This window comes from Ictidomys tridecemlineatus (genome assembly GCF_052094955.1).
Source record: "Ictidomys tridecemlineatus isolate mIctTri1 chromosome 12 unlocalized genomic scaffold, mIctTri1.hap1 SUPER_12_unloc_7, whole genome shotgun sequence".
NCBI lineage: Eukaryota > Metazoa > Chordata > Mammalia > Rodentia > Sciuridae > Ictidomys > Ictidomys tridecemlineatus.
The window spans coordinates 615430-637084 of record NW_027520965.1 but is presented as its reverse complement, the minus strand read 5'-3'; the positions used below and the strand labels follow the sequence as shown (position 1 = coordinate 637084).

Genomic DNA, 21655 nt, shown 5'->3' with positions numbered 1-21655 from the left:
TTTCTGTGTACTTAGAAACATGAAGTTGTACTTGTGGATTGGGTGTCTAGATGGAGTCACGCTGGGCCTGAGCCATTTCCTGAGTGTCTGTGCTACTGGCCCACTTGGGTGTGTCTTCTGCCGGAGCAGCCTCTCAATGTGGCTGGGCTGCTGTGACAAATTCACAGATGGGGCTCGGAGCAGGAGTTTATTCCTGTTGTTCTGGAGGCTGGTGTTCCGCCTCTGGTGAGGGCCCTTCCCACCTTGCAGATTGCTGCCTGTGCTGTGTCCTTGCATGGCCAGGAGAGAGAGACTGAGCAGTCTCTTGGTGTGTCTATCAGGATGCTGACCCCAGTGTGAGGCCCTCACTGTTCTGACCTCACCTAACCCTTATCACCTCCCCAAGGTCCCATCTCCAAATCCAATCCTGTGGGAATAGGGCTTCTGCATAGGAACTTCAGGAGGACAGAGTTCAGTCCTGAGTGTCTAAACCATGGTGAGGGTGGCTTACTTGTACCTTGCACTGCTAGGGCCCTGCCCATGGGGACCCCAGATACTCTGTGGCCCAGGGTGAGTGTCTCCCCCTATATAGTGTCTTCAGTGTTGGCCTGAGAAATGGCAGTAAGAAAGGCCACTGCTGTGGAGGGTGGCCAGCAGCACTCTCCTTGTAGCTTGTTGCAGGTTCTTCCTTGCATGGACAGCTGCTTTGCTGTAGCCAGAGTAATGGCCTCCATGATCCCTGCAGGGGCTCTTCATATCCACTTAGTGAGGTGGAGGGACACTTTGGGGGACAGAGCCATGGGTTGGCTCATACCACATGGCCCCATAAGCCCTGTGCTTGCTGTGGTGGGTGGAGAGGAAAGCAAGATGTGTCCTTGGCCTTGGGCTTGTGTGCCACCTACCATGCCATGTTGGGAGCTCTTGCTGTGCACTCCACATGTGTGTCATGCTACTCGTAAAGCTACCAAGAGTTCTGGGATATGTTCTTCTGTGTACTAGTCAGAAGATGTGGCTCACCTTGAGTTTAAGCTCATGGACCAAGTGGACTGTGGAAAGCCAGATGGCATCTCTGAATTTCCATTTCCTCATTGAAATATGGAAACATAAAGAATAGGACTGCTTTGCATCCACTGGGATAGTGAATCTGGGATAGTTCTGAGAATCATGCAGTAGCACGCGTGTGGGGCTGTGCCATTACTACTCTTGCTCTATTTTTTAAAAATATTTATTTTTTTTTTAGCTTTAGGTGACACAATATCTTTATTTTATTTTTATTTATTTTTTTATGGATACAACACAATGCCTTTATTTTTATATGGTGTTGAGGATCGAACCCGGGTCCGCCCGTGTTAGGCGAACACTGTACCGCTGAGCCATAATCCCAGCCCCTTTATTTTATTTTTATGTGGTGCTGAAGGATCAAACCCAGTGCCTTATACATGCCAGGTGAGCGCGCAACTACTTGAGCCATGTCCCCAGCCCCTCGTTACTACTCTTACTCTGTGTGCATGCAGCTGTTTTGGAGGAAAAGCAAAGATAGGAGCTGTTGTGCATCATTTCCATGCCAGGAACTGGGCAGCACTTTGTGAATATCATTTCCTTGGCATGGTGACACCATTATGTGTCACCCTGTTTTTATAGGTGAAATAAAGCCAAGGCTTATGAAGGTAGCCTGCTGCTATTGCATGGCTGGTGGTGGGCTGTGGCTGGACTCAGGCTGTGGTTAGTGCTCTCTGCCTCACTCATGGGTCACATGATAGACTACTCATCCTGGTCTCTAAATGGCATGGTTTTGGACCTCTATTCCAGATGTGGAATTAGGCCCACTTCTGGGGACAGATGGAACTGAATGTGTGTTCTTTATCTCTCAGGACTCCAGAGGACCTCTCCAGATTTGTTGTTGAGCTGCAACAGCGAGAACTTGCCCTGAAGGAGAAGAACAGTGCCATTGCCAGCAGGTAGACCAGGTGTCTGTGGGGATGCATGTGTTCTGGGCACTTGGGCTTAGGCAGAGGGGTGCTCTCCTGTCTCACTGGGTAAAGTAGTCCATTTTCATTGCTATAGCAGTGTACCTGAGGCTGGGTACTTTTTAGAGAAAGAGGTATGCTTATAATTTTGGAGATCGAAAGGCCTGGCTTGGCTCTGGTGGGGACCTCATGGGTGGTAGGGCATATGTGTAATGGGGGAGCACTTTGACACACAAGAAACCAGGAAGAGCATTGGGTGTGCTCCTCCTATGACAGCCCTCATGAGAACTTGCCAAGGGGTCCTGACAACGACCTTGATCCTTTCTGAGGACAGTACATGTGTAACCTGAAGACCTTCTGCTATGCTCTAACCGTAATACCGCTGCTCTGAGAAGTCCTGGGGAATAACTCAAACCACATGTGAGATGTGGCATTTGCGGGTGGCTTTTAGTTTCAGATGGTGGGGGATTGGAAGCTCCAAGTTCCCATAGTATGGTAGTGTGACTCCACTTGGGGTACTGTGACTGTTCTGACAACATGTACCTCTGGTTTCCTGGTGGCTTGGCTTTTTGACTTGGGGGTCCTGCTTGGATCAGGACTATTCTCATCTTTCTAGCAGTGTGTGGGCTTGGAATGACTTTGTCATAGTGTAGAAACCTGGCCCCTGGGGATGCAAGTGTGTAGACTTGTGCCCTCATGAAAGACCTACAGAGTATGCCAACCATCTGAGGCCTTTGTAAGTGACAAAAATCTCTGCCAACTGGCTTGAGCATCGAGCACATTCTTTCTTAGCCCCAAAGGAGGCCCAGAGATGGGTGGCTACAGGACCTCATCCCAGGGCCTTGTGTTGGGTTTTTTCCTCCTGACACCAAATTTGTGTTCTTTTCTGCTTCTCCAGTCTTGACACCACCTCAGTATCTTATGATTCAGTTCAGTTTCAACATTTCTTAGAGTTTGCAGGTTTATGCAGATGCCAGTCCTTTTATCTAGTTCCCAGGTTACCTACTCTGTCCAATTACAAATTCAGGGAGCTCCATGATCCCCTCTTTAGTTTTTTTTTCTTTGTTCTTTTTAGATATACATGACAGTAGAATGCATTTTGACATATTATACATACATAGAGTCTGACTTATTCCAGTGGCTTGCTAGAGCTCAGGAAAGTGCCTTATTTACTATCCTGATCGAGGTCAGGCAGAGCCACATGGGAGGGTGCATGGGGCAGGAGTCAGGTGCTGAGCTTCCTTGCTTTCACCAGCTGTGCCCCTTCTGTGATCACCAACCTAGAAGCTCCCGAATCTTGCTGTTTAAGAGTTTCCTCAACCCATTCTTTAGTCCTCCTCTCCAGGCTGGTGAGTGGGGCTGAGAGTTCTCAGCTCTAATCACTGGTCTTTCTGTGCTCATCCCCATCCTAGTTAAGTAGGGGCCTGTCCTTGTCACCTTATTAGTAGAAACCCAAATCCTTACTAAGAAAGGACTTCCTGCCACCCAGAAGATCCCAAGAGTTTTAGAAAGATCCCAAGAGTTTTGCCAGAAACTGAGTCAAAGGCCAGAATAACGGGTTGCGCTGCTTTTTATGGTCCGTTTGTTTGCCAGCTGTCTGGTCAGGCTGGTTTCTCTTATGGCCTTGAAGTTCCTGCCCAGGTTTGGGTGTCAGGAGACAGAAAGGTGAGGCCTCTTTCTTGGGTCTTTTTGGAACAAGGAAATCTTTCTAGGACTGCTATCCAGCAGATGCCCCTCACTGGCCAAAACTGGGCTGTGTGCCTGTCCTAGACCAGTCAGTGATAGAAAAGATGGAGTTCCACCATGAGCTAGGAGTTGTCTGGTTTGTGCTTACATCTAGCGGGTGTAAAACCACATGGGACTGGGCTCCTGCCTTGAGCAGAGCCACAGGGAGAAGTTGCAGCAGTGACCATGGTGTGAGGCCTGGGTGTCCTGGTGGACTGACTGCTTGGCAGGTGAGTCTGTGAGGAGAGCCTGGAGCTAGCCTCTTCACCATTGATTATTAAACCTCAGTCTTGTCCTCCTGTGCAGATGTGTTTTAATAATTTATTAGTAGCCAGAAGGAAGGGTTTCTTATTTTGGGGACTGATGTCACTTTGAAAATCAGCTTTTAGAAGCATTTGGTTATGTTGGACATAATAACATCAATTACTTTAAAAAGCTCAAATGATAAAGATTGCCTTTTGCTTTCAAAGCCACTGTCAGATGAAACAGGCATGAAAAGTGATTTGGAATTAAAGCTTTAACACTTTGCTCTTCCATCTTCTTCATTTCACTCCACGAAACAGAATGGACTGTTAAGGGAAGGGCACTCGCTGGCATCCTTCTCCTGCCAGCCATGAGGCACTTTTCTACTTTGACCAGTAGCCACAAGTTCACGTATCTACCCAGAGAGCCATGAAAGGTGGGGAGGCATCTGCATATAGCACAACACCACCTCTGTTTGTGGATGTGAATGGGGATTTTCTTTTCGATCAGTTTGGGATGGTGTCTGTGTCTCAGGAAGCAGCTTGTGCCATAGGTAGGTGGTCTGCAGACTTCTGGCCCACTGTCCACCTCCCAGGAGGTGCCCTAAGTTCCTCTGAGAGTCAGTGCACCCTGTGGAGATGTGAGCCTCAGGGCACCCTGTTGAAGTGCCCAGTGCTCCATGCTTATCTATAGAGTGAGTGCTGTGTTGCCTTTGTGTTGGTGTTTCAGGGAAGGGACATGAGGCCCCACAGCTGTCCCAGCCTTGCTTGGAATGTTTTTTGAGGATTGACTTATTTTTGTGGGTTGGCCTTTTATGCTGCGGCTTCACGTGGGACATGTGATATGGCCCCTAGCCCAGTGTTAGCTATGAATGGGGCTGGCGAGCACCTTGTTGCCTGGCTTGATCTGTGTGCCAAGAACCATGCTGTTGGGATGGATGGGGAGAAGGATGTGGGTAGCCATCAGGTGTTGAGGCTGCCACTCTGATGGGGGTGGACAGTTCCCCATGGGGGTGACCTGGGACCTCTGGTACTCAGGAGATAGAACTGAGACCCTACATGCTGAGACTTGTGTACTGGGGCTGAGAGGTCCTGCCTTTTTGTTTATTCACAGATCATAAAGCAAAGGTGGCAGGGTGGCACTGGCCTTGGTTGTTGAGATGGATTCCTCCAGCTTTGGCCTCTGCCCTCATGTTCTGAGCTGACTGTGTTAGCCTTAGGTGGAAGGTGTCCATTGTATTTATGGAGACCTTGTAAGACTGGTATGTTTCCATGGATCTCTTAAAGGCAATTTGATAAAAATTCAGATGGTGAGAAGGAGGTAATGTGGTAGAGTTAGACAGATGCCAGGCAAGTGCCCAGCAGGTGGTCATAGGTTCTGGAAAGGGCTTTTTGGGGTGTGCTTTGTCTCCTTGCGTGATGTGTAGTCATTGCAGAGCCGACACATGGTCCACCTGAGACTACAGTGTCATGGAGTGTGATTGTGTCCACATGCTTCCCATGGCTGTGCAGACCAGTGGCCTGGGCTCCCGTCGTCATGCAGGTGTTCTTACCCACTCTTGCCACCAAGCCATCGATTGTGTCCTCCTTGTGAATTGAACATTTATTCCTCTCATTTTAGTAGCTTTTTAATATGCCATTTTGTGGCTACCCTGTACTTCACGGGCCCACTGCTGGGTGTTTTTCTTCTTCCTCCTTATCTGCCCCCTTTCTGGATTTTAAATGCTGCTGTCATAGACTTTTTTAAAAAAAATATTTATTTATTTTTTTTAGTTTTAGATGGACACAGTATCTTTATTTTATTTATTTATATTTGGTGCTGGGGATTGAATCCAGTGCCTCCCATATGCTAGGCAAGTGCTCTATCCCTGAGCTACAATCCCAGCCCTGTCATAGACTTTTGTAGCATGGTCCTTAATTCTTTATGATGAATTCCTGCAGTGGGACAGTTGGTGGCATGCAGATCTCCAGGAGCTTGGCCTTCAGAAGACAAATGTTGCGCATCACCCCATGCGTTGCTCTGCCAAGAGCAGCAGAAACCCTTCATTCCTGAGCAGCACTCACCTGGGTGTCTTAGTTTTCCTCCTTTGCCGATCTGACAGAAGACTGCTACTTCCTGTGTGTGCTGTCTCAGTAACGTGGTGTCTGTCACTGCGAAGCTGGAAATCAGAGAGTGAGTCAGCGGGTCCTCCAGGTCCCTCTCCTACCTGAGGTTTCACTGTGCTGCGGTAGTTCAGGCTTCTGTTGGCCTCTCGGTAGTTATGTAATAGACTTTGGCCTGTTTCCGGGCAGAGCTGTGACTCTCCCAGCAGGAAGAATTCTGAGTAGGGTCGGCCACTAAGCACGGCTCTGACCTGAGCTCTGTATGAATGAGGTGTAGGGACATTGAACATCCTGCACTAATGGATGCTGAGGGAAGATCAAATGATGTTGTACCCCAGAGCCACCTGCTGGCCGCCAGCCAGCTAGGAATGAGAAAGTATTTCTAGCATTGAGCCACATGTGGCTTCTGGCTGCTGTACTGGTACAGCACGATTCTGAACTCTACACTGGACTGAAATCATTATTACTATTTTTTTTTTTGTGGTGATGGGCATATAACCTAGGGCTTCTGTTTGCTGCCGCTGAGTTACACCCCCAGTCCTTTTTTATTTTTTATTTAGAGAGAGGGTTTCCCTAAGTTGCCCATGCTGGCCTTGAACTTGCAGTCCTCCTGCTTTAGCCTGTTGACTTCTGGGATTGCAGGTGTGCACCACCGTGGAATTCTGTCTCTTAGTGTTCTGAGTCCACAGAGCTGGGGTCTGGAAAGCTTGATGGTGGGGCTTGTGCTTCCTTTTGATCATGTCTGCCATTGAAGGGACAGGAAGCTTTATGAGTCCTTCTACATGGCAGGAGGTGGGAAGGTGCTACTTTGAGTAGATGTGGATTTACTCCGGTGCACTTCCTTATCTCAAAAGGGAGTGTCTGTCTGTAGGGCTGTTCTGAGGGCTGTGTACCTGGTGCCTCATGGCTGTCAGTGATCATGTGGCAAAGAAAGGTCCTTTGGCTGGCTGTGCAGCCAGGGGTTGAGGTAGATTCTTACTCTGCAGAGCAAGGGCAACATGTTCATACACACCTCATAAGGCTTTTGTGCTCTGGCAGTAGGAAGTGCTTTAAGGAGATCTGAGTGTTCATTTCCATGTGAGTCCTGTCATGAACCACCAGTCCAGGCCCACTCTGTTTTTCTTTTCTTCTCCATCTTTGGACACGTTGCTCAGGGGCCCTACAATCATGGATGTGAATGGGTCTCCAGGGCCTGTCTCAGAACCCTCTTCCTCTTTGGGTGGAATCTGATTATAGTGAAGGAGCCTTGCTCTTTTTGCTGTCCTTGTCTTGGTTTTGGTTCTTGGAGTCTGATAACATCCTTCCTAGTTATGGGGCTGGGGACAGGTGAGTCATTTAGAATGAGTGGTCAGGTCTGGATGCATCCTCTGCTTACTGTCCTTGCACAGAGCTCCCCAAGGGCTATCCTGGAGCACCCTCTGCCCTTGCTGGGGCTTGCTAGTATCCAGGGGTCCCAGGGGCCCAGACCTGACTACATACCCCCTGGCTCTGCTGGCGAGCAGGAGGCTGACTGTGGCCATGCTAGTCATTGTTCAGACCCTGAAGGGTGACAGGTTGCTGTGCTCTGGAGAATGTTGAACCACTAAGATTGGGAAATTTGTGCAGGAATTCTAGGGATCTTGCTACTTGGGGGTTCTCTCCTTTCCTAGAAATGACGGTTATGGTTTGAAGAGGGGTGGTGGAGGGAACAGGGCCTCTCAGGGCCTGCCACAGTCCACGGTTCTGCTTCCTGTCTGTAATCATGATGATGACGAGGGTGATTATGAGAGCACTCAGTATCGATGGCATTTGCCTGAACGAAGTCTGTGCCAAGTGCTTCCCGTGCAGCATCTGACTTGAACCTTAAAGACAGCTCTGGAGCAGTCACGTTGATAAACCCCGGCTTGCAGATGTGACACTTGAATGTTGGGTTGATGTGCTAGGAAGTAGTGGAGACAAGACTTGAACACAAGCCCGTTTTCTCCAGAGCTCATGTCTCAGGTCCCTGAGCAGCACCCATATACCATCCAGACCCTTTTTACTTGAGGGTGGGACCCAGGTTCCTGAACACTGTTCAGATAGGCTGCCCAGGTTCCTGAACAGCACCTGGCATGTACCATCCAGGCCCTTGTGACTTGTTTCTCTACCTCACTGGGGCCTGGGGTGATGAATCCTGTGCACTCAGTGTTGTCCAGCTGGGCTGAAGCCTTGGTCACCTTCCTCAATTCTGATTTAAGGCAGAGCTGGCTCTAAGGCCAAGTGGAGAGAAGCAACCGAGGATGGTGGACACAGGGAGCTGGTACCTGCCTGTTTTGGCCACTCCAGCTAGCTGGGTCAGGCACTTGGGGCTCAAGAGCCTTTGTCCCATCAGCCATCAAGTATTGCCTGCTCTGCCCCAGACTTGCACTCACTGGGATGGCTGCAGTTTGGAAGGTCATGTCTTTCTGCCTCTGTAGAAGAGCCTTTAATTGTAGTTACCAGGGTGACTAGGCTGGAAGCACCTGTATTGCTGTCCCTCCTAGGTGTCCATAGAGCCTCCTGATCCTGGGATGGGCTGAGCTGGTATACTTGCTTTGGGGCCACCTTCCCCTGGGGCCACCTCCCTGCCCCTCCCTGGGGCCTGGGCCCAGGCAGCATGTGGAGGAGATGTGTTCTTATGTAGCAGAGAGACTAGAGTAAATCAGTGGAAGGTTGTCATCCCCTCCACATCGCAGACTACCTGACTAGGCACTGGTTTCTGTGTTGCCTCCTGAGAGTAAGTTAAGGTCATCATAGTCATAATACTGTTCCCCCCTGCCCCACCCAGTGGTACTTACTGGAAATAGAATTCCCAGAGCTCTATTGCTGAGATACATCTCCAGTCCTTTTTATTTTTATTTGAGATAGGCTCTTACTGAGTCACCAAGGCTAGTCTTGAATTTGCGATCCTCCTGCCTCAGCCTCTTGAGTAGCTAGGATTATAGGCGTGCCCGGCTTATAGCCATAATTCCTTTTTTTTTTTTTTTTTTTTAGAGAGAGAGAGAGAGAGAGAGAGAGAGAGAGAGAGAGAATTTTTTATTCATTTCTTAGTTCTCGGCAGACACAACATCTTTGTTGGTATGTGGTGCTGAGGATCGAACCCGGGCCGCACGCATGCCAGGCGAGCGTGCTACTGCTTGAGCCATGTCCCCAGCCCCAAATCTTTTTTTTTAAAAAATATTTTATTTACATTTTAGTTTTCGGCAGACACAACATCTTTGTATGTGGTGCTGAGGATTGAACCCGGCCGCACCCATGCCAGAAGAGCACGCTACCGCTTGAGCCACATCCCTAGCCGCAGCCATAATTCTTAATATGGCTCTTCAACTATTCTTTGTTCAAAGTAGTTAAGCCATCCTTTTAAACTGTCTTGTAGTTTAATGAGACCATGTCACCTTTGTCAGTCGATGTCTCCATGAGTTATGATGCTCTCAAGCTGTTCAGAGTCAGCAAAGCCAGTGATAGGCACATGAGATTCAGAGTGCTGGGCTGCATGCTCTGAGCATTGAGTGGGGGTCACGTTGTACCTGCGGTGATGGTGAGCAGTTCCCACTGACTCCACACATGGGCTGCCTGTGTTCGAATCTTAGCACTTTGTCCTTGGACAATTTAATCAGCCTTTCCCTGCCTCTCAGAATGGCGATGGTGAGGGTGGCTCTGGTGGGGTTGTGAGGGTGAAGTTCCCTCTACAGGATACAGCCTGGGGCTTGGTGCAGCAGGCAAGCTGTTGGCTCGTTGCTATGGTAGTCTTTTGCTGTCTTCAGTGTTTGAGGAACCGAGTGTTTGGGGTATAGAACTGGGAGTACCCAGTGGGTGGCACAGGCAACAAGGTACATCAATGTGTGTGGCCAGCAGCAGTGTCAGGTTGGGTGATGGGTACATATCAGGTGGGGAGGGTAGGATTTCCTTTGGGAGATATGGTGGGTGAGAACAGAGTCAGTGATGGCGTGGCCTGGAGTGCCTCCCACAGCTGCTGCCTGCCAGGTCTCATGCTCATCAAACCAGTTTCTGTCTTGGCACAGGCTAGCACCTTGGATCGTCAAGGACATAGACAAGAGGCCTTCATGGTGTCCATTTGGCTTTTGATAGCACTTAATGTAAATTGACTTCTGCAGAAGGTGTTAGGCTAGCTTGTCTCTGACGGGTTGTTTTCATGTGTCCTCAAAGATACTCCCCTGCCCCCCAACCATACCTGTTTTAGAGACACAGTGGTACTTGCTCCCCATGGGCTCTGTACCAGTTCTTGATGGTGCCAGGCCAAGCTCTTACATGAGATGCTGGTCTTGAGTCCCAACTATTGAGCCAGAGACCTGCTGTGAACCCAGGGAGGACCACCCAAGAAGCCTACACCTCCCCTCTCCAGGATGTGGCAAGGAAATGACTCAGCAGACAGGGCTTTCTCTCCACCTGTGACTTGGCGTGCTGATAGCCATCCCTGTGCTGACTGTTGCCAGGCGCCTCCTGGAGTCTGGAGATTAAGCCTGGCTGGCTCTCTCTCCTGTTGCTTCAGTGCAGGTGCTGGGAATATGATCCCTTTTGTATTTTTGATACTTAGCACAGGCTGGCCCCTGCTCAGTTGCTTCTGAATGAAGGAAGAGTCATTGACTTATGCTCCTGCCCCAGAGAGATGCTATCCCACACCCTTGGTTTCTATGTTGCTACCTTTATCTATAGTGGCCCAGTCACCACAGGCCCCTGGCACCCTATCCCTGGTGTCTGCCCTGATGGTCCAGTCCCCACAGGCCTCCAGCATTTAATCTTTCCAGGTCTGGGGCCCATGGTTCCCTCTGTTGGCACTGATAGCCAGGTCCCCTCAGGCCACTGGCATCCCATCCTTCCTGAGGTTCATGGGTTCTCCGTCTCGTGGAAGCACATGCTCCTGGAGAATGAAGCACATGCTCCTGAAGAATGTACGCTAGGCTTCTGTCACCACTTTTCTTTGGAATGACAAGAATCTGTGACTCTGTTTTCTATATTTGCCCTCTCTACCACTTACTTTCCATGCAACTGTCTGAGGGAACCTTTATTTTTATTTTTTTGAGAGAGTGAGAGGAGAGAGAGAGAATTTTTAATATTTATCTTTTAGTTCTCGGTGGACACAGCATCTTTGTTGGTATGTGGTGCTGAGGATCGAACCCGGACCGCAGGCATGCCAGGCGAGCGCGCTACCGCTTGAGCCACATCCCCAGCCCCTGAGGGACCCTTTAAAAGTCAAGGTGTGTTATCCCCACAACTAAGCCCTTCTCTGGCTCCCAGGGCTCTTAGTGGGGAGCACAGGTTCTGCGTGGGCACACTACCTCCTGGCACTGCCGACCCCTCTCATTCCCCATTTCTTCCACACTGCTCTCCTTACTCTCTGGACACGTGCCCCACCTTGACTCTGCCTTCACAACCTGTCTCCCCTAATTATACTTACGCTCTTTAGCTCTTAGCTTTTTATTTCCTCTGTGACCTTTGCAGATCTCATCTAGACGACGCTTTTCATTAGAATGTATGTTATGTATTAAGTTTGCCTTCCTTTTATGTTTGTCTAACTTGCCTCCCTTGGACTAGGGCCATTCCTGAGTCATCTTACTCACTGTGACTCTGGTGAGAATGTAGTCCTGGCCCATGGTCCATATTCAGTGCAGAGTGAGCCATTGAGATGACAAAAGTGAATGGTCTGACTGTTCTTCCTGACGTATGGGCCTTGAACTTTGTCCCTTCCTTGACTATTCTGGCCTTTCTCCCATCCCACCCAAGCCATCAGGAAGTCATTTGGGTTCTGTTGGTGGAGGAGTACACTACCTGCCCTGCAGCCCTTTGTCAGCTTCTGGTGGCCTCCTCCTGAGCTGCTCTGTGCTCAGCAGAGGGTCCTGCAATAGCAGCAGCAGCAACAGCAGCAGCAGCAGCAGCAGCAGCAGCAGCAGCAGCAGCAAGGGGGCTCATAGGTCATCCCCCTCTCACTCCCTAGGCCGACAGCCATGACACATCCTCTGATTCTTCATGGCACTGTGACCTCTGCCCTCACCTGCTGGTCCCTTCAGCCTTTCTGATTCTGTCTGTAGTTATATTGGTCTAGAGTGTGCTGACCCTGTCCCTGCCTTGGGGCTTCTGCCCTGGCTCACTTTCTTGGGGGTCTCTGCTCAGGCATTAGCTTGTTGGAGACCCATGTGTGTATTTTCCCAGTTAGAATGGGAACTCGGGTATGCAGCACTGTGCTCACTGGGCCCCTGTGCCTAATCCATGCCCAAGAGAGATTTGTTGGGTGACTAAATGAACATCTACTCTTCTCCCAGGGGTCCCATAGCTCTATGAGAGTGAGGGTGACCCTTTGGGTTCCTGTATGGCCGACCTTGTTAAAGTGGCTGTGGGCTGTGGGGTCATCCACTCTCCTCCTCCTGCTTTGCCCACTCTTCCTCCTCCCAGCTGCTGGATGGCCTGTTCTGGTCAGCAGCTGAGGTTGTTTGTGGGTTGGCACCTTGTGTCTCCTGTGGCTGGCCTGCACTGGCCTCTGTGGCTCCTTTCCTTTTTGTAGCATCTCTCAGCTCTCAGCTACCCACTGCCTGTTTGCTCAAGCCTGTTTGTTCCTCTGGTGGCTGGTGAATGGTTAGAACTACTAGCATGGTGTCCTGCTTGAGAATGTGCTTTCCTGCTTTACTTTGTGCTTTGGTGACGAGTTGTCTCATTTCCCCTCAGATGCACCTGGGAAACTGCTTCTGCTCTGGTCTGTGGCTGTGCCCAAGAGGAAGGGCCCAGTGTCCTGTTTTGTAAGGGCTTTGCTGTCCACTTGGCCTCTTGGAATTTTGGGGGAAAGACATGAAACAAAATAGAAAGTAGCATCAGAGGTGAAGATAGCAACTGGGCGACTTGGCCCTGGTCTCGCCTCGTGCAGTGCCAAAGCTCATGTGACATCTGATGGTTCTGAGTTGGCTGTCTTATGGGGAAGCACCTACTGCTGTTAGCTTTAGCTAGGGTCTTCTAGAACTGCCAGTTCCTGGGGTGCAGTCAGGCTTGGAGGCCCAGGTTGTGTAAAGATGTGAGGGCCACTCCTGGGAGTGAGGCTTGGGCTCTGGTGCTGCCCACTTCCTGGTAGTAGACTCTGTGATCCCCTCCTAGGAAGCTGAGGGAGCTCCAGCAGGCAGTGGAGACCTGTGTGATCCTTCTCTGTCCTGCTCCTTTCCTGGCCCTTGTCATTGGTGCTGCAGTAGGTAAGACCAGGGCTGTATTTGCCTAGTCTATTTTGCACCTGGGCTGACTGATGCTAGGCCTGTCTCCCAGGAGCTACCTGGACAGTGACTGATTTGCTTGCTCCGTGTGGCAGTGTTAGCTTCCCAGGTCAGATTGCTCTGGGACCAGTGGCGGCCTTGAGTGCAGAATGCAGCTCGGGCTTAGTGGTGCCCAGCCTGATGAACTAGCCAGGTTTGGGACTCAGGTGAGGGCCCTGCAGGCCCTGTCTTTCCCAGGATGGGGTTAGAGTGTGGCCATTGAGCACGGCACCTGGCCTCCTTCAGGAACTCAGTGATGCAGCTTTTGTCAGTCTCAGTACACCCTTGGGAGAGTCATCTTTTCTGGTTGGTTTCCTCTGCTGTAGGACAGACCCAGTGACCGACTGTCCCCATGCCTGCTGTCTTGCATCACACACATTTATATTGTCTCCTTAGCATATTGAGTGTCCCATGGCTGCATTGCTCAAGGGAACATGAGGAGCAGCCACACCTGTGTGGTCCCACCTGGTGGCTGTGGCAGGGCTGCTGCCTCCCAACATCCAGACTGCAAGGTGCTGCACACCCTGGGTTCCTGGCCTGTCACTGTAGTCTGCCTGTCCTCTTGATTCTCTAGCCCCTCTCTTCTTGCTGAAGGCTTTTGGCAAGAAAAGAGAGCCCAGTAGCACTATCCCAGTAGCTGGCTGTGTGGCGGAGGTGGACCTTCCTTAGGCCTCAATGTGGAGCAGTTTGGAAGAGTGCTGGCACCTGCTTGCAGTGCTCAGATTGGACGTGAGATGGTGCCTGCAGCATTCGAAGCTACTTCTGTTCTCTCCCAGCAAGAGCCTCTTTCCATGGCCTCCCAGCAAGGGGGTTGGTATCAAGCCTCTACATTTTGTCAATTGGAGGGAGCAGAAAGTCCTCGAGGTGAGTGGACCTCTGTCTTACGGGCCTCCCTGGGATTATTCTCACTGCCATCCTGTGCTGTGCCTTCTTGGTCCTCTAGTGCTTTCTTGGTCAGTGCTAGTCAAGTGCAGGGTGGGGGCAACATGGACCTGGGGCTTATGTTGCCTACTCTTTAGGTAGGAGGGGCTGTGACCCTGTATAGTGGCAAGCCTCTCCTTGACTTCGTCATAGGTTCTATCTGAGTTGTCTTCCTGTTACAGCCTGTAGCTGTCTGTTTCTAAACGTGAGATCAAGCCCAGGTCCCATCTAAGAGAGAGTCAAGCTAATCCCAGACTCCAGAGCAAAATGTAGGCTCATCAACACCCTTGGCGGGATTCATGTCCATGTGGCCTGGCCCATGGACAAGCCCTACTGGTGGTTTGGCACTGGGGATGGGGTCTGTTTGGATGAGCTGTGAGGTCGAGGCTTATCCTGGGTTGGCCTCCGTAGGGGTGGAGGTCAGCTGTGGGCTGGGGTTGGGCCCTGTGTATGATGGGTGGATGCACGTGCTTCTTTTCAGGGCAGGGGCACTGCCCTCCTGTGACTGGGTGGGTTCCACTCTCTGTCGTCCTGGGAGCAGAGGTGGCCAGGGTTCCTGAGCCTGCCACCTCAGCCAGCTCCTGTTCTGTCTCCTTAGCAAGGCAAAATGCCATTAATATTTCACACTCAGACTGTTGCTTTGCATGTTTTGCATTTCCATATTTAAAATGGCATTTACATATTCATGGCTTTTTAAATAAGTTCTTATTGTTAAGGGATGTGGAAGTGGATAAAATGTGAAACTCCCCCTTTTATTCAAGCACTGGAAAAAATTCATCCCATAGCGCAGTCACTTTCAAAGTGGTTAGTTCTGTTGCAGTTGCCATAGAAAATTATCCTGGGAGCCATTGTGTCCTGCCCTGCTCAAGTGCAGAGGCTGGTGGTGCCCCCAATGTTCCCCACCTGCAGCTGGGCTCTAAGACTTGTCAAGCCTCAGGGCTTCTCCTGGTGTGGACCTTGCCCCCTGCTTGGACTTAGGGATAGGAGTTGCCCATGCCACCCCTTTCCCTTCTTTTGGACAAAAAAGTCCAAGGCAGATAAAGCTTATCATTTTGAAAGTGGTGATGCCAACACTTCCTTTCTCCTCCTGGTGGTTGTTGTTAGAGGTGCTTCTGTCACCAGTTGTCCCTGCACTGGCTACAGACCCCCCTTGCTCTGCTGCCACCAGCTGGGGCTTTGAAAGATCAGGCAGCCTCCATGCCATGATCCTCTTTTTTAGAAGGGAGAGGAACCTGCTCCTCTCTCCCTGCAGCATCCTTCTGAGGGCCATGGGTCAGGACAGGCTGGGGCTTCTCAAGCAGCTGCTAGTATTATCTCTGGGTGCCAACCAAGCCTTGCCCTTTGGTGTTTGCCAGGTGAGGAGCTTGACATTTGTGGATTGCCTCCAGCTTGGATCTTGTGTGGGTCAAGCACAAGTCAGGGAGTGACTAGGTACCTCAGGACAGAAGCTGAGAGGCCTTGAACCTGCAGAAACATGTTGCGGTCTCCTGGCTGGTGGGTGGAGCATGGCAAGAGGTAGGTGCTTTAGAGTTTGAGCAATGGATGTCAAACCAGAAGAGTCCTCAGAGAACCCAGAGGACAGACCAAAGCACAGGGAAGAGACTCCACCTACATCATGGATGTAATCAGACCTGGAATGCAGATTTTCCCTGATCTCTAGACTGATTTTATTTATTTTTTAAACATGAAGTTATTTTTTGTTGTCTCAAATATTAACCCACAACACCTTGGAGGCCATAGAAAACAAAAAGGTAAGTTTGTCTGTGTTAAAAATTTAAAGAAGCTGCAGCAAGAAGCACTACGTGCAAAGTGAAAAATCAAGCTGTGTAGTCTGTTTTTGAAATTGTCTTCAGCTCTTTCAGCTGCAGTTATAACCATAAGATAGGTTTGCTGTGTCTTTGGGGACCATTGGAATATAGGGCACAGTGCTGGGCTCTTGAAGGACCCCCATGGAGCAGTGTTACCTTCTCACCACCAGAAGCTAGTAAGTGCTGCTGGTTTTTGTCTCATGTGGCCTACAGTGCTAGGGTGGGGATAGGGAGTTGGCTTCCTCCAGGCACTAGGTGTCTGGTACACTAGGGGATAAACACTGGCTTCCAAGCTGTTGTCACATCCTCTGAGCAGAGAACCTGGTACTGGCTTGTCCTACAGCACCCCTTTCCATCCTGCCTGGATGTGCAGGCATGCTTCCTTACCTGGCTCGTAGGGTTCTCGGGAATCTGACCTCCCAGGGCCGGGACCCCAGTGGGCCAGAGCAAGAGGAGGCAGCCATGCTGGTCAAAGATAGAAGGAGTGCCTCCGTGCTGGGCCTGGGACAGGCAGCTCACCCTGCTTGGCAGCCTTGGATGCAGACCTCTGCCTGGAGGCAAGATTGTCCCTTGTGACCCAGGATGTCTGGAGCTGAGGCTGGAGCAGGGTGGGTCAGAGGCAGGCACATTATGGGGTGGGGTGCTGCCATGGTGGTTCGCAGGCTAGGGCCATCATGTGGGAGAAATCAGCTGTCTTTAGAGGTGCTGCGTGCTCCAGGTTCCTGGAACCTTTCTTCTTGAGATCCTGTTTGGATGTGGCTCCTGGTCCTCTCTCGATCTGCATAGCACTGACCATGCTCTCCGGCAGATAGGCTAAGCCAGATTGTTCTTCCCCTGCTGCTTGGTTCCTTCTGTACTGCAGTGTTGACTTTGAGAGTCCGGGGGCTGGGCCTGCCATGACTGGGCTCTAGGGCTTCTTTCTGAATGTGGAACCTGAGATGAGAAGTGCTTCTGGACACTTTGCTGCTGCTTCATCTGGAAAACTAGGTCAAGCCTGTTGAGGAAGGGAGGGTCGTGGAGGCTGCTGGCACCAAGTAGTGCTCAGGGAATAGCAGCTGTTGTTACCAGAGGAGCAGGTGTGTAGTCCTTGCCACTGGTCCCAGGCTGGCTCTGGATCCCACTTGTCTCTCTTGGCCTTAGTTTCCTTGCGTGCAACAAAGGTTTCATCCCAGCCTCTGTTGGTTTCTTTGAAGGTTAAGAGCAGCTCTGTAGGAGGTATGGGTCACATCAGTATTGGCATTCAGCTGGATCAGTGACTAGGGTGGGTTTTTTGGAGTGGAGGTAGGGCCAGCTGCACAGCTGCCATGCCAGAAGACTAGCTATGGACAAGACCTTCCCGATCTCATGCTACAGACTTTATGTGTCTATGTCCCCTCCATGTGATGTTCTTTCCTTCAGTTTTGTCAGTAAAATCTTTTTTTTTTCACCCTCTGCTTGCTGGAGCCTCCTTCTCTTGTCCCATGTGCTTAGGATCTGCCCGCACACACATCTGTGGCTGGGCTTTGCAGTCAGTATGTGCCTGGTCGCTAGAAATGTCAGGTAGCGTGGGGTCTGGACAGAGACTGTGCAATAGGACAGACTTGTCCAGTGTGCCTGAGGGGAAGAGTGCTTTCCCCTGGGGAGGAGATGTCCCCTTTTTTGGAACTTGTGCAAAACTCAGCCCCTTCTGACTGACTGTAAAACTTTAAAAAAAAAATTAAGCTGTGGTGTGTTTCTGCCCGGTCCCATGACAGCTACTGCATCTTTGGTTGCTCTGCGCATTGATCTCAGCCTCAAGCTTCTGGGTACTGTGGCCTGGGGTTAGAGCACAGCATGGGGTGTGGTCCTGGGCTCTCAGCTGTGTGACATAGGTCTCCTGTTGCTCTGTGATCAGGAACCAGCAACAGTATCTGACACAAAGAAACTTAAAGGACAGCTGGCATCATAACTGTGGTCATCATGGCCTCGGGTGGCTGCCCTCATGCACTGCTTGCCTGGCTTGCCTTGAGCAGTGGTACCCTGGAAGCACAGGCCAGAGCAGTTTCTGGGGTGACTTGAGGGTGTGGATGCCCTGGGTCTTCTTACATTTGCACAGTACTATGGTGCCAAGGGCATTATCCACCAGTAGTTAGTGCCTCTTGTGAGCCTTGGTCAAGTTCCCTGGTAACTGAGCTTCATAAATCCTGAGCCAGAGAGCTTCCTCCTCAGCTGTGATGCTCACCGCTGCTAGCTCTTTCCATGAACAAGCCCAGGAAAACACTTGTATTGATTCTCAGTGTATGAGTGTAAGTGGCCATTCTCTGATGTTGTCATGCAGTTAAGTAAGCTTTCCTTCTTTATTTGGGAAAGCATAAAACCAGTCTTGTGGCATCAACCCTGGGAGGCATTAGAGGTGGGACATGATGGGCTGATAGAGTTGGACCCAGCCCCTCCGCTCAGTGCTTGTCTTGTGGCCTCCCATTCCCGTATCCCTGCTCAGGGCCTGCCTGTTTGTCTGTCTGTGGGTGGACTAGATGTGAGGGCAGTGTCAGGACTGGCACAGGGCTCCTGTTGGTGCCAAGTACTTCAAGGGGGTCTCTGGATCCTGTTGTGAAACTGGAGAAAGAATAGGAGCACATGTTTATTAGGTCCCCCAGGGTATCAGCAGCTCATACATGACCATACTGGGGTCCTTGTACTAGTTCTATGGGCCAGATAGCAAGCCTCTCGTTCCACAGTGGTCTCCCCAATGTCATGGGGCTGCTTCCTGCTGGTGTCCAAATGCATGGCTGTCTATTTCCTAAGCCTGTACTCACCCTCTTCACGTTGCCTCTTACAGGTGGTGCTTTTTCAAGCTTGCTTAGTGATGGGTCACTTCTTTGGGTCATGAGAACAGTTTTTATGGCCTGTTTAAAATACTGGGGCCAAGAAACACAGTCGAGCAGTCAGTAGAAAAAGTGGCATTGATGTAGCCATGACTGTGACTTTGGCCCATGCGCTAGTGAGTGCCAGCTGTCTGTGTGCACATCACTGCAGGGGCAGGGAATGAGGCTCCAGCTGGAGTAGAGAGCATGACTGTCACCAGAGGGTGGCCTTTGCTTGGGAGGGTAGGCAAGAGGACTCGTTGGGGACTGGAGAGGTAGACTTGTGGGTCCTCTTCTTGACTGCGCTTTCCAGAATTCAGAGCTTCGCAGGTCCCACTTACTTGCTGGAGGATTACATGAGGCAATGCCATGAGGATGTTTGGGGTCCAGAGCCAGGACTCTGTGATCTTCCTCTTTGTAAGGAGTGCATAGGGGTCCTCTTCAGAGTGAGTTGGTGGGTGAAGACGCAGTATGGACCCTGAGCCCATAGACACCCTCATTCCTCTTCACCGGTGTTGCTGTGTTGGCCTCAGGGCCTTGACGCTAAACAGTTATTGAAAACAAAGAGGCTTTATTTGTGGGGGTCACATCAACAACATTTACCATTTTTAGAAATAAAAATAAAACACTTATAATAATATTTGTTAAGTTTATAACTTCATTAAAAACAGTTTATTACTTGAGAATATTCACTGTTTTGAGAAATGTGTTTTCTTAAAATGCTTCAAGGTTCAGAGAAAAAAAAATGCCCTTGTTTTATATTTTTGTACCTTTCCTCAGAGTTTGCTTGAAGGGAAGGCAGGGGATTGTCCACACCCGGTTTGCCGTGGTGGTCTGCCTTGTTGAAGGCTGTTAAGAAATTCTGGCCTCCTACAGATGTGCAGGTGGCTGACCCAGTACCCATGCCATCAAATGACCCTCCCACTTTGGTAGTGCTTAGCTTTGTCCTCATGTGGATTGACGACTGCCAAAGGGAGGGCCACTGTCCCTCACACCTAAGGCAGATCACACTTTTCTCTGATGTGCCTATTTAAACTTCTGACCTGAGTTAGAAGGGATTTTGTGGTGTCCCTCCATCTGGAATTCAAGGTCACCAGTCTTTTGGCATCTGGAAGATGACCCCCTGGCTTTTCTGAGAAGGCACTTCTGCTGTCCAGGAGAAAAGGCCCATAAGGCAGTGCCTGGGTGGCTGGAGGTGGGTGGCTCAGTCTATAGGAACAGGGTGGCTTTTCTTTAGAAGATCTTATTCCAGGGGAGCAGTGGGCCAGGCTCCCGGATGTGAGGGTCACCCCCTCCAATTTCTGTGGAGTCCAGGACTTGGGTAGCCTCAGGTGCTCTCTGGGGCACAGTGGGGCCATCTGTGAGTCATAGGTTAGTCTTCTCTAGAGCTGCAGAATGCACACCGTCTTAGAGGTGACTGGCACTGCTTACATGGCAGATTTTTTTTGTTGTTGTGGTAGAGAAGCAAATTTCCTACTGCTTTTCAAATATTTCCATCTTAGAATCAAATAAGAAATTAAAGTCATCATCATCAAGTTCAGGAACAAGGCAAGGATGTCCCCTCTCACCACTCCAGTTCTGTAGCTCACTGGAAGTCCCAGCTAATATAGTAAGACAGGAAAAGGAAGTAAAAGGTGTGAGGTTGGGAAGGAAGACATAAAACTGTCATTGTTCACAGGTGACATGATTGTCTATGCAGAGAACCCCAGAGAATCAACAACAATCACCAAACTTCATGCAACTAACAAGTGCTTCAGATTGCAGCATAGCGATCCAGGCTGTCACACGTGGGGCTGACGCGCACAGGTCTGCTGCTTTCCTGGATGCCAGCAGGAGCTATTGGGGTTTGATATGAGAAACAATACCATGTGCGTTAGCACCAGACACACTGGATACAAATACATACAAGGTCTATATGAGGAGAACTTAAAAACTCTGATGAAAATAAGTCAAAGATCTAAGTAGTTGGAGAGAATTTTATGTTTTGCAAGGGAAGATTAAATACTGTGAAGCCATCAGTTCTTCACAAGTTGATCTATAGATTCCAAATCCCAGTGAGTTATTTTGTGAGAGACTCTAAAGCTTGTGTGGCAAGCAGGAGGCTCAGAATGGGCCACATGTCCCTGAAGAAGAATGAGGCTGGAGGACTGACACTATCCAACTGCAAGACTGGGCATGGAGCCAGTGTTTGTACTGGTGAAAGAACAAACCAGAACAGGTTAGAGAGCCCAGAAATAGACCCTCGCTAGTACAGTCAACTTTGGCAGCAGAGCAAAGGCAACTCAGAGAAAGAGCAGTCCTTTTAACATATGGTGTTGGAACAACTGGACACCACAGGAAGAAAACCTAGTCATAGACCTTCCACCTTTCACAGAAGCTAGCTCAAAATGGATCAAAGACTTAAATGTGAATCACAAAACTCTAAAACTTCTAGAAGGTAACGGGAGGAAATCTGGCTATTTGGTGATGATGTTATATGTGTGTGTGTGTGTGTGTGTGTGTGTGTGTGTGTGTGTATGTATTTGTAGGTGGTCACAATACCATTATTTTATTCACTTATCTTTATGTGGTGCTGAGGATCGAACCCAGTGCCTCACATGTGCAAGGCAAGCGCTCTACCACTGAGCTACAACCTCAGCCCTGAGGATGATTTTTAATATACAACACCAGAGGCACCATCCATGAAACAAATAATTGATAAGCTAGACTTCATCAAAACTAAAAATTTCTGCTCTGCAGAAGGCACTGTTAAGAGAATAAAAAGTCACAAGCTGGGAGAAAATATTTGCAAAAGATATGTCTCATAAAGGAACATTAGCTAAACTACATGAAGAACTCTTAACC

General features: G+C 49.8%; 1 protein-coding gene across 1 annotated transcript in view; it reads left to right on the top strand.

The window, feature by feature from the left end:
- Positions 1-21655, top strand: part of LOC144372366 (mitotic spindle assembly checkpoint protein MAD1-like) — a 267846-nt gene that overhangs the window by 57162 nt on the left and 189029 nt on the right. Inside the window, exon 9 of the mRNA XM_078035764.1 lies at positions 1851-1937. Within this exon, the coding sequence (XP_077891890.1) occupies positions 1851-1937 (87 nt within the window). The remainder of the gene's footprint in view (positions 1-1850; positions 1938-21655) is intronic.